At 41.1% G+C, this 10,773-nt stretch overlaps 1 protein-coding gene across 1 annotated transcript in view; it reads right to left on the bottom strand.

The window, feature by feature from the left end:
* Positions 1-348: 348 nt before the first annotated feature.
* Positions 349-10,773, bottom strand: part of kif1b (kinesin family member 1B) — a 100,230-nt gene continuing 89,805 nt past the window's right edge. Inside the window, exons 39-48 of the mRNA XM_079492548.1 lie at positions 10,394-10,527; positions 10,168-10,229; positions 8,893-9,038; positions 8,261-8,524; positions 7,890-7,961; positions 7,093-7,214; positions 5,920-6,072; positions 5,104-5,296; positions 4,474-4,592; positions 349-4,157 (exon numbers count right to left, since the gene is read on the bottom strand). Of these exons, the coding sequence (XP_079348674.1) occupies positions 4,115-4,157; positions 4,474-4,592; positions 5,104-5,296; positions 5,920-6,072; positions 7,093-7,214; positions 7,890-7,961; positions 8,261-8,524; positions 8,893-9,038; positions 10,168-10,229; positions 10,394-10,527 (1,308 nt within the window). The 3' untranslated portion in view covers positions 349-4,114. The remainder of the gene's footprint in view (positions 4,158-4,473; positions 4,593-5,103; positions 5,297-5,919; positions 6,073-7,092; positions 7,215-7,889; positions 7,962-8,260; positions 8,525-8,892; positions 9,039-10,167; positions 10,230-10,393; positions 10,528-10,773) is intronic.

Below are 10,773 nucleotides of genomic sequence, written 5' to 3'. Positions count from 1 at the left end.
AAAAACACTTTTTGGCCTTTCCCTACCTAACTTTAAATACTACGATTGGGCCTTCCAATTAAGAATAATCAATACCTGGTTGGACTCCACATCAGATACATCTTGGACTTGGTGAGTGTTACAATTGCTTTAAAAAAAAATCTGGATGAGGAAGTGAATGATCATCAGTGTCCTTGAGCAGGGAACTGAACCCCCAACTGGGTGGAGCTGCTTAGTTGCCAACAGTATAAGACTGTGGTTGTACTGGTACCAAGTTTTAATGTCTGTGTGTTTCTAAGTGCAGGGCATTGCTGCAAATGAGCACTTGTGCACAGCTATACTACCCTGGGTAAATAAAGAACAAACAAATATTCTGCTAATGCACGGGTTGTACTTTTATTGTTACCTCATTCACTAAACAGTTCAATGGTGCAATATTACCATACACAGAATTAGGATATCTGCATGACACGTCTATGCTATACAGCAAATGGATTATAATTATTACAAATACAGGAAACATATTTACATTTTAATTCAAGCCCCATACAACACAGATATTTACAAAATTAAGTATGAAAATGAAACCAATCTAACAAATAATGTACAGTGTTAATGATCTTGGTTTGCCATTTTTGTGGTGAACAAACCCGAAGGTAATGGAGTTAATAAATATTAATCATCGGAGAGGGAAATGTATCATGGCTAGTTTTGTTTGAAAGGCAGCAAGGGAGAAGTGTTGAGGTGAACAAAGACACCAGCAGAAACAATGGATATCATTTTGGATAAGTACTAGCTACTATGTATTATACTCCCTGATATTAGATAAAATGAAAACAACCCAAAGAAAATAAAACACACACAATTTGTTATGTAATTTAGATGGTTAGCTGGCTGAAATACGCGTACATGAAAATTCTGAGTGTTAATTTAACTCTGAGAATGTACAGATGTAACTTGGTTACATTTGTACAAACACTGAGAATTTCTATCGGTAAAATCAAAAGCAAATTTCAATATAAAACACTTTGAAATGAAAAGGAAGCAATGTAACCCATGTCCCCAGCACAGGGTGTGCTGGGTTACATTTTAGTAACCTTTTAGAATGATGGGGTGGGGGGAAAAACAGCAACATCCTGATAATACATTCAACTTCCTTCAAGCTCAGTCTGACACAGGCAACCACACCATTTGGTTAATTCTGAGTAAATCAACTAAATCGCACAGACTTAATTTGATCTGTTAGTTATACCTTTTATTATGTGCAAAGAGCTGCAAACTAATATATACATCGCAAACAATAAATACAAATAATCCCAAAATAATGTTCTTCTAGATTAGTAGCCAAAGTGAAAATCTTTGCTCTGACAAAATATTCATATCAATATATTGTTAGCTCATACATGTATTCATTTTAATATGTGAACCACTTCATCCCTATTTAAAACAGTTTTTAAGTAGCCAATCTAAAAGCTCATGTGTTGCATCGCAAATTATCTGTGAGCTTATATATAGACCTGCTATTTTTTTATATAGATATATTTGGGGGGGGGGGGGGGGGGATTTTAGAATGATATGTGGTTATCAGCTCATACATGTAATGCGAGGTAAGATTTGAGTTCTGTTCAGTGCATAGAATTTGCTCTACAGTCAATTTAAAAAAATCAATCAATCAATCAATTATTCTCAATAGGTCTAATTTTTCTGTCTGGAGATTGTGATGAAGCAACACGTTCAGAAACTAGTAAACCAACAGCAAAGGATTATGTTCTCTGACCAACAGGCTGGCTGACCTGTGGTGAGATCCTTTCAGCCATTTTTTGTTTGTTCTCTGACAACGTGTCACGTGACTTCACATCTGCACACATACATAAATACATTGCCAATCCTTGTCACTTTATGAAGTGAATGTGTCCCAGATCTACAGGCACTCTGTCTCTACAGATGTAAACAAAGCTATCCCTTTTTAAGATTGAGCAAACAACTGGTTGGCTGACCAGTGTCTGTCCATGTCCATCCTGTACTACTCATAGAAAAGGGTGGAACCAATACTAGAAAGACAGAGACGCCATTTCATCACTTGGTTACATAAAGATCTGGTGGCCACAAATTACTTTGTTGTGTACAGAGCAAATATCTTCATAAACAATAACATTAGAAGAAAAAACCAAAACAAAGCTTTGAGCATATTCCATCCCTTTGATAATACGTCCCTGTGATAAACCTTATAGCAGACACAGAAATACTCAACCCACCATAAACAGCTTGAGGCTCCCCCGTTGTAGCCTTGCTCTCTTAACAGTATTCCTGTATCAAGGACAGGTCTCACATTCACATGGTGCTAAGATTTTGTCTTGGAATGAATATATTCTTGGCTTCTTGCTATAGTTAAGTATTAATGTGCAAAATAATAGTGAACACCAATAAAGCCAAATGAAAATAAAGAAATAAATGCCCTCTTTTACATTTCATACAATCCACTATAGAATTTAAAAACAAAATCAAAAACCAAAAAAATCACAACATCCACCCAGTAAGAGTTGAGAGGTTTAGATTCAAGAATGCAAAAGAAAGCTAACTAAGTGGAAAACCATGGTGCATCGATCCTCCCTGCTGAATTGCCATGACAGAAATCGACCTGTCAGAACAAGCTATAGGGTACATTTTTACATCCTCAAGGTAATGTGCTAGAACCGTCACCTAATCACTAGCAGTGGTCAGGGCCAGAACATTCCTCTTTCACTACCTTGGTTCCCATTATCATATTTCATTGTGTTTAGTCTTCTGTAACAGGTGATGAAAAAAAAGTAACATTTTAGCAAATGTTGAGGTTCTCTGAACAATAAACCTCAACACGGTGTAAGAAAAGTGCTAAGAGCCAACAGATCTGAGAGGAATGTCTATGTATGAGAGGCAACTACCACACTGATCCAAGCTATGTACAAATGATATTCTCCTCAGAGTAATGTACTCCTCCTCTCCCCAAACCCTGCCCATGACTTGGTATTTTCCTGTTTTTACTTGTTCTCTATTACAGCATTTTGAAATTAACATTTCAAAAGAACAGACTGTTATTCATGGAACTATCCAATTCCATTTTCTCATTGCTGAGATATGAATAATTTTAGATTTACCCTTGTTTCTTGAGTTGGTGTGCATTTCTAATACCGACACCTCTATCACATGCCTGATTGCTTTGGGATGATCACTCGCTAACTGAGGGCACAACTGTGGTTGGACTGGTGTATATACAGGGGTACAACAGTAGAATATGAAAATCATAGTGGGGACACTGGGGAACAGTGGAAACCCAATGTCGCAGTTATGCCTTGCTGAGTAAGGACCTTGACTGATTTTCTGTATTCAGGAATTGCCTCTAAAGACTGTAGGCGGTGGCATAGGGGAGCTACGTTCTACATTTGGGAAAAGGCAGCGGCCAATACAAAGTCTTATAAGCATGAAAACCTAAGGAATCACTAGCAGCAATAGTTCTTGAACCAGCCTTGCTTTCGGTAGCAGAGTGTACACCAATATTTCACTTTTAGTAACATGACCTTCCCCCACCCCATAGTTTTCACTGCCATAATTGTATGTGGTTGTTGTTTTTTCTTCTTATAAGCAAATCTGGTCTTCTCCTGAGGACTGCTGCAGTTGTCATGCGGGCAAAAACAATATATAATAAAAAATAAAACTCCTCTTGACAGACAAGTAACACTGATAAAGACATTTCTTTACAGACAATTAGTCAAATGAAAAATAGAGTGGCCAGAACCTGTTTCTGAAGAATCGTGCACACACAAGTAGACTATTACAACATGCTACTAGGGGGTTGAGGGAATGACAACAAAGCCGAACCAAAAAAGAAAAGAAAAAAACAAAACAAAAAACATCGTCATCAAATCGAAAAACACAAAAGGCCTGTGGGAGAGAGAGAAATAGTGGATTGGCTGAGGGGAAGGGGAGGTGGGATTTTCTCATAAACTGAAACTTTTAGTTGCTTGAGAGGAGACTTAAGCCACAGAATCTACGTACAAGAGAAAACCGTCAAGATTCACAATGGTTAATAAGTGTTAACACTTCAAAGGCTAGTCAGAAGAATGGGAGCCATGGCTTCCTGTGTGCAGGTCGACCCCAATCAGTTCTTCACCAGACCAGAGCGCCTCCGTGCCAACTTGGATCTGTGTGAGTAAAACACATTATGCCGTTTAGTTAAATTACAGAAAGATGATGAAGTAGCATCCAGCTGTAAAATTAGTATCATGCCTGTGTATATAAATACAGCACTAACATCAACTAGATAAGGGTACAGTCTGGCGGAGACAATAAACAAAAGGAAAAAATATATACTATATACAATTAGACTTTTTCCCCAACTGGTGACTTTATTAACACCTCTTCTAATCTCTCTGTGTGTGTGTGTGTGTGTGTGTGTGTGTGTGTGTGTGTGTGTGTGTGTGTGTGTGTGTGTGTGTGACTGTGTGTGTGTGTGTGTACCTTATCGTTCCCGCTAGCAGTGGGTTGAAGGCATACAGCCAGTCGTTCATGTCCTTCTCATTGTTGGCCTGAAGGAGGATTCCTCTGTGCTTTGTGCACACAGCAAATGTGTTGGGAGTCTACAGAGAATACAGACATTTGTTAAACTGTCCTAGAATATTCCACAGCGTAAAGAAAGGGTGAACAAAAAAAAAACATTCTAAATACGGAACAGAAGATGCGGCATAGACAATTTTGAGTGTATCTTTCATAATGCAGAAAAAATGTTGTAGGACCCAGTAGGCAATTCCGAAGGAATCGGTCATAGATGCAGTGTAATGTTACATAAATGCATCATGTCTGCATGTTAATGAAAATGCTTGTGTGTAATTGTATTGCAAGTATACCAGATATCAGTTTATTAACCATATTCACATGAGCAGCTATGAGTTTATTAGAATCAGAAGCCTTTAACCATATTCACATGGCAGCCATCAGATATCAGTTTATTAACCATATTCACATGGCAGCTATGAGTTTATTAGAATCAGAAGCCTTTAACCATATCCACATGGCAGCCATCAGATATCAGTTTATTAACCACATTCACATGGCAGCCATTTTGCTCCTACTTCCCGCCGGTGGACCCACCTTGAGCATGGCCTGCTGGTCTTCACTGTATTCCACCTGTGCTGTGGAGAGGTTCAGCACTCCCCTCTCCACCGGGTCCTTGTCATTGTTGTAGATGAAGGCATAGGGCCGGCGCACAACTACAAAGTGCTTCACCCACGAGTTGGAGCGTGGCTCCATGAAGCTCAGGACACCTTTCTTGGACACCACCGAGCTGATGAACAGTGATAAGATGAAGACGTTTTTAAAAAAAAAACTATCTTTGAGACACAGTAAGCCTAAAGACATTTCTAGTTAAAGCTACAATCCATAGGTTTTATGTCTGTTGTCTCCCTCTCCCGATGGAGAGGTAATTGTAACAATGTCCGAACTACAATAAAGATGGAGACGCATCTAGTTTGGTCCTCAGTCACTAATGCTCATGATAAGATGGTAGTGGTACAATTTATTTTCTTACCCTTATTCCCCACCTACCAGTGACATCATCATCATTAGGCAGGGTTTTTTTCAAACAAGATTTCAAATTTTGTATTTAGATTTTTATTAACGTGAGAACAATGGCTTCCATTATAGTATGCTATCTTTCCGGGATTAGAAAGCCTGCAGTTTATATTATAGCTACGATTCCCGATCGATGATGGTTGGCAGGTTTCTGAACTGTCCACAGACCTCCTCTGAGACACAGACTGAGTTGACAAAAATGGTACCGTCTTATAATGAGCATTAGTGAGGACACGAAGATAGGTTGAAAATGGGTGAAGACGTCCTTTAAACTAACATTTTATTCATTAAAATAAGTCCTAATAAAATAAGTGAGGAAAATATGGCAGTACAAACCCTGGCCTCATCTCCTCAATGTCGGGCACCAAGTTGAGGAACTCATTCTTGCCAGCCCGGGCCAGGTAGGAGGTTTCCAGGGTGGGCACCATCGGGAAGTTCTCATAGTCCGAGCATGAGGGGCTGGAGGCACGGGAGCCATTCTCTGGGGTCCTTAACAACAAACGCCCGATGTCAGCATAATGTTCAATGTCACACTGGTGATAAAAGCCTTGAGGTATGAAACTGTACCATGTGTGACTTTGAAAGTGAACTGGGACTCGCATGATTTTATACGAGAGATTATGTAGCCTGAGTCTTGGTGGTGTAAAGTAGCGTGACTAATGAGAGGTACAGTTGGGTGCCACCGATATTGTCCCTTATCATTTGACCCATTTAGGCCCGACCTCAACATTTAAAAAAATCCTTCTAAATCCTCCAGTTTTTTGAAATAAATATTTTCACGATTTTTCAAAAATAGCAGACCTACAAGCTCGTAGCGCGCCACTCGGTGGCGCGCTATGAGCTTGTAGATCTGCTATTTTTCAATAGCTAAATTATAACATAATGTTTAAAACGCCAAAAGGGGTTCCCGCCCAAAATGGGTTAACTGTCCTTTTGCGCAGATCACGCAAACCTCAGCAAAAAGAAAAGGACAATATCGATGGCCTCCAACTGTAGCCTTGCATATACAGCGTGTTTTCTGTATGTTCAAAGGTTATACTCATTATTTGTTGCTATTAACGACTTATCATGACTCATTTGCCATTTTTGTACCACGTCAGTGTTTTTTCATGTTGCTTTGTATCTATTTAGTGGAACTGCATGCCATCCTGCAGTTCAGACAATAAAGACTCCAATTAATTTAAATACATGACATTTCCTTTAAATAAAAATTAATGGACTTTGTGGAATGATACATTCTCTGATGGCCTCTGTCATAGTTTTTATATTATTGGCTTTCTCTAAATGGTTTAACTGTGTCACAAGCTCCTCTACCCCTGATCACAGAGACCAGGGTCAATGTACAGTAGGTTCCTGTAAATTACACAACATCAAATGTAACTTTTTTCCCTTAGTTTCTACATATTTTTGGGGTTCTGAGGTGCGTGCTGTTAGAACCTCTTTTTGTACACAACCTGTGCTTATAATTTGGGTTTTATCAAATACATTCCAGAAAAGATAAGTACTTACTTCTGGTCTACGGATCCACAGCGGGAGTCAGACAGAGATGGGCAGGTGGAGGAAGGGGTGATCGTGGCACTGCTGAAGCTGGTCACCGAGGGGTCACGACCCATTGGTGAGATGTCAGACAGCTGGCCAGGAGAGAGTGAGAGAGATTGGCGTTTAACACTCTGGTTTCTCTTTCCAAAGGATATGGTATACAGTAGCAGTGGTTTTTAAACATTTCGTGCACAAGGCTCGCCAATGGGGCAAGTCAAAATCTCAAGGCATACCTGTATTCATTGCAATAAATAGATCTACAGGCTCACCACACGTTGCATCCCGACTGTAGTCTGTAGATCAGCTATTTTCATTATTGATTTTTATAAAATAACTTTCACCTATAATATCATTAGAAAACGGAATCCCACAACACTCCATATTTAAACAAGTCTCCAAGGTGCACTGGCCAACGGTAGAATGAAAGCAAGAAAAGAGCCAGCCAATAATGTCCTTCAACCTGATGCTGTCCCAAAACAGGGACAACATGTTGAAAACGATTATAATATTTTTTAAGGTAGCAAATTTGCTTCTGAATTGGGAAATGAGTGAGAACTAAATACTGACACAGAAAATATAATTCATAGCTTTTTGTATAGTTGAGTTCAAGTTGTATTGCAATAATAATGTGTGGTCACAAGATACACGTGGACTTGTGTCACAGAACACCGTTTGGTTTACCACTGCATTATAGAAATTAAATAAACCCATAATCTCTGACACAAGGTTGTGTTCTCAGTAGATTCATTTTGCTACAGTGGTCTCACCTTGCAGTCACTGATACTGTTGACAACCTGGTTGTATTCGCTGTTGAAAGTGTGAGTCAGGAGGCGCAGGCACTGCAAAGGAGCAAAGGAGAAGTCAGTCAGTCATCGGACAGAGGTGAAAGCTAGCTGTTTGCATGAGGCAACGTCAACCACAGCATTATGTCATTGTCGTTGGGCGAAAACCGGGTATGTCCAAAACCGTTACTTTTCGGAAATGTGAAAAAGAACCTCTGGATCAACGGATCAAATGTAGTTCATATTCAGTCATAAGCTCATCTTAATACGCACAGATCGGCTATGTCTGGTAAAGAGATTTCCAATAGTACACTCAGGTCCATTTTACTCAGAATCCAGGGCTTATTCTCTCTCACCTTAGTGGCCAGCTCCTTCTCTCCATCCACCAGGCTTTCAATGTCGGCCGAGTCGTAGCCACTGCTCTCGCTGGGCGTGATGGCGCTCTCAAAGGTGGTGCTGGAGATCTGCGAGGAGATGGAGGTGGAGGTGGACAGGGAGCCAGAGCTCATGCTGGGTGACAGGCACTCGCTCAGGGACTTGGCGGTGGGGGCCACTGTCCCCGCGGGGGGCGCCTCTACTAACTTCTCCCTCAGCAGGAGCAGGTGGCGGGTTTTCTCCACCTGGACAAACGGAGAGAGGAACGATGAGATGATTGAATGGTGTGGTAAAGGTGATCCTGGCTGGGTGGCTTTGTAGCAGTGATTCAAGGGATGTGGGATCAGCTCCGTTTGAACCTCGTTACTGCTGGAGTTAATGGACTACAAGGTGTGCCTAATGACAAGTGGTGTGCTTGATCTAGTCAATAAAGGGGAAACGTTTTTTTTTTAGATTAGATAATACGATTTTCATTAAGAACAAATTGTCAGCAAAATCGTAGTGACACACCCAAATCATCACACTCACAATACTTGGGAATCTCTGCGCTAAAAAGTCCTATTCCATCTGGTCGGACCCCATTTTCCTAATGTCATTCATTACAAATGCCCACCTCATGTAGTTGCTCCATCTTCTCTAGCTCCCACTGGTGTTCCACGATGAGGCTGTCTCCACGGGGCCTCCACCCTGCCAGGTTCTCTTCTCCGCGCACGTAGGCCACCGACGTGTCCAGGATCTTCCTCCTCCTCCGCTGCATACCTGGACAAACAAACAAACAAACAAACAAACGGTAGTTTATTTCATTGCCACTTGATTCTGTGCTTTTTTGTTGTTGTCACTAGCGGTGACAAAGCAACAGGCTACAAGTTATTTACAGTGGAAACTAGCAACATGACGCTACAAACTGATGGCCAACACTTCATCATTGCATGGCAGGTATGACGCGCTACAACAAAATGGTTGTGGTGGCTTATGCACTCCACTGACGCAGTGAAGCGTCAATCATATGTTTTTGTTTCACTTCTTTCAACTGGCCTTCCTTCTCTCCTCCCCACAATTCCTGCTCCGTTCCATGAATGGAAGAAAAACTCATTCTTGCTATTAAGCAGGACTGTGCTGTTTAAACCTACCCTTTTCAATTACCAGCTCAGTGGCCTTGTGGTTAGAGTGTCCGCCCTGAGACTGGGAGGTCGGGGTTCAATCCCCGGCCGGGTCATACCAAAGACTCTAAAACATGGGACCCAGTGCCTCCCTGCTTGACACTCAGCATCAAGGGTGGGATTGGGGGTAAGTCCCTGCGACATACTAGCGTCATGTCCAGGGGGTGTACTTGTACACCAAGCTGCCTCACGCTACAGAAACAGGAGATAGGCTCCTGCCCTATGGGCCTCATGGCTCGGCAAGGCTACTTACTTACTACTTACTTTTCAATTACGCAATGTGACTTGAGAAACACGTACACTGCTGTATTATGAGCCACCTCACAGGGCTGTTGCACCTTGCCTGCACAATGTGCATCCCTTTTGTTATTTTCCTGTGTGGGAAATATACAACATTTTCTGTGCAAAAATAAATAAATAGCATTTGGAACAAGAGAACGATATACAGTAGATGACTAACATTTCTCTCTGGGAACCTTTTCCACCAGGGTTGAACCAGTCCGGTTCTTTTTTCCCGCCTAATATTGAACGAGTTCAGAGTGTTTCCACTGAAAATTAATTGGTTCAGCAACCTAAAAATTGGTTCGGAACTGGAACCAAAAAATGGCCGCCGGTTCCATGACAGCACCACGGTTCCAAGAATCTACAAGAGTTCTAACCAGTTCTAGAAGAACCAAAGTTATTTTGGTGGAAAAGGTACTGTAACTGTCCTGAAGAAGACCACTCACCTGGGCTTCCTGTGTCAGACATCTTGCACAAGCTGAGCTCGTATATGCCGGTCACCCGGTTGCTGTAATAGAGCATGACATGTTTTGATTCAGGGATACGATCTGATTTGCAAACATCCATGTGGCATAATGTTCATTTGTGAACGAAGAAGAATTATGATCATCGTCTTTGAGTGACACAGGCGTGGTGGGTACAAAATTGCTCGTTCTTGACTTGTCGTCTTACCAGTCGGGCGTTTTGGAGTATCCACTCCCAAACAGGTTCCTCAGGGAACGAGGTGGGGAGATCTTTGCATCTCTGGAGTAGAACACCATGCAGATGTCTTTGGTAATAATGGCTGGCTGGATGCAGTGGTCAAGCTGTGAAGTGAACAGAAAAGCCATTCATTAATCACAGATTTTATTTTTGCTATTTATATATATTTTTCGTCTAGATTTTCTTTCATTTATTTTCCAATAATGACATGCTCAAAACGCCAGGGTTAAAGTGGTTAAAGGTATATTCAGTGATTTCACTTAATTCAAATATCACTTATTTTTTGGATAATCCTCCCTACTATAAAGTGTGCTGACCATATAAGGAGTTCCTCCCTGTCCCCAGTGAGC

The sequence above is a fragment of the Electrona antarctica genome, assembly GCF_951216825.1.
Source record: "Electrona antarctica genome assembly, chromosome: 2".
NCBI lineage: Eukaryota > Metazoa > Chordata > Actinopteri > Myctophiformes > Myctophidae > Electrona > Electrona antarctica.
This window is presented reverse-complemented; position numbering and strand designations above follow the sequence as displayed.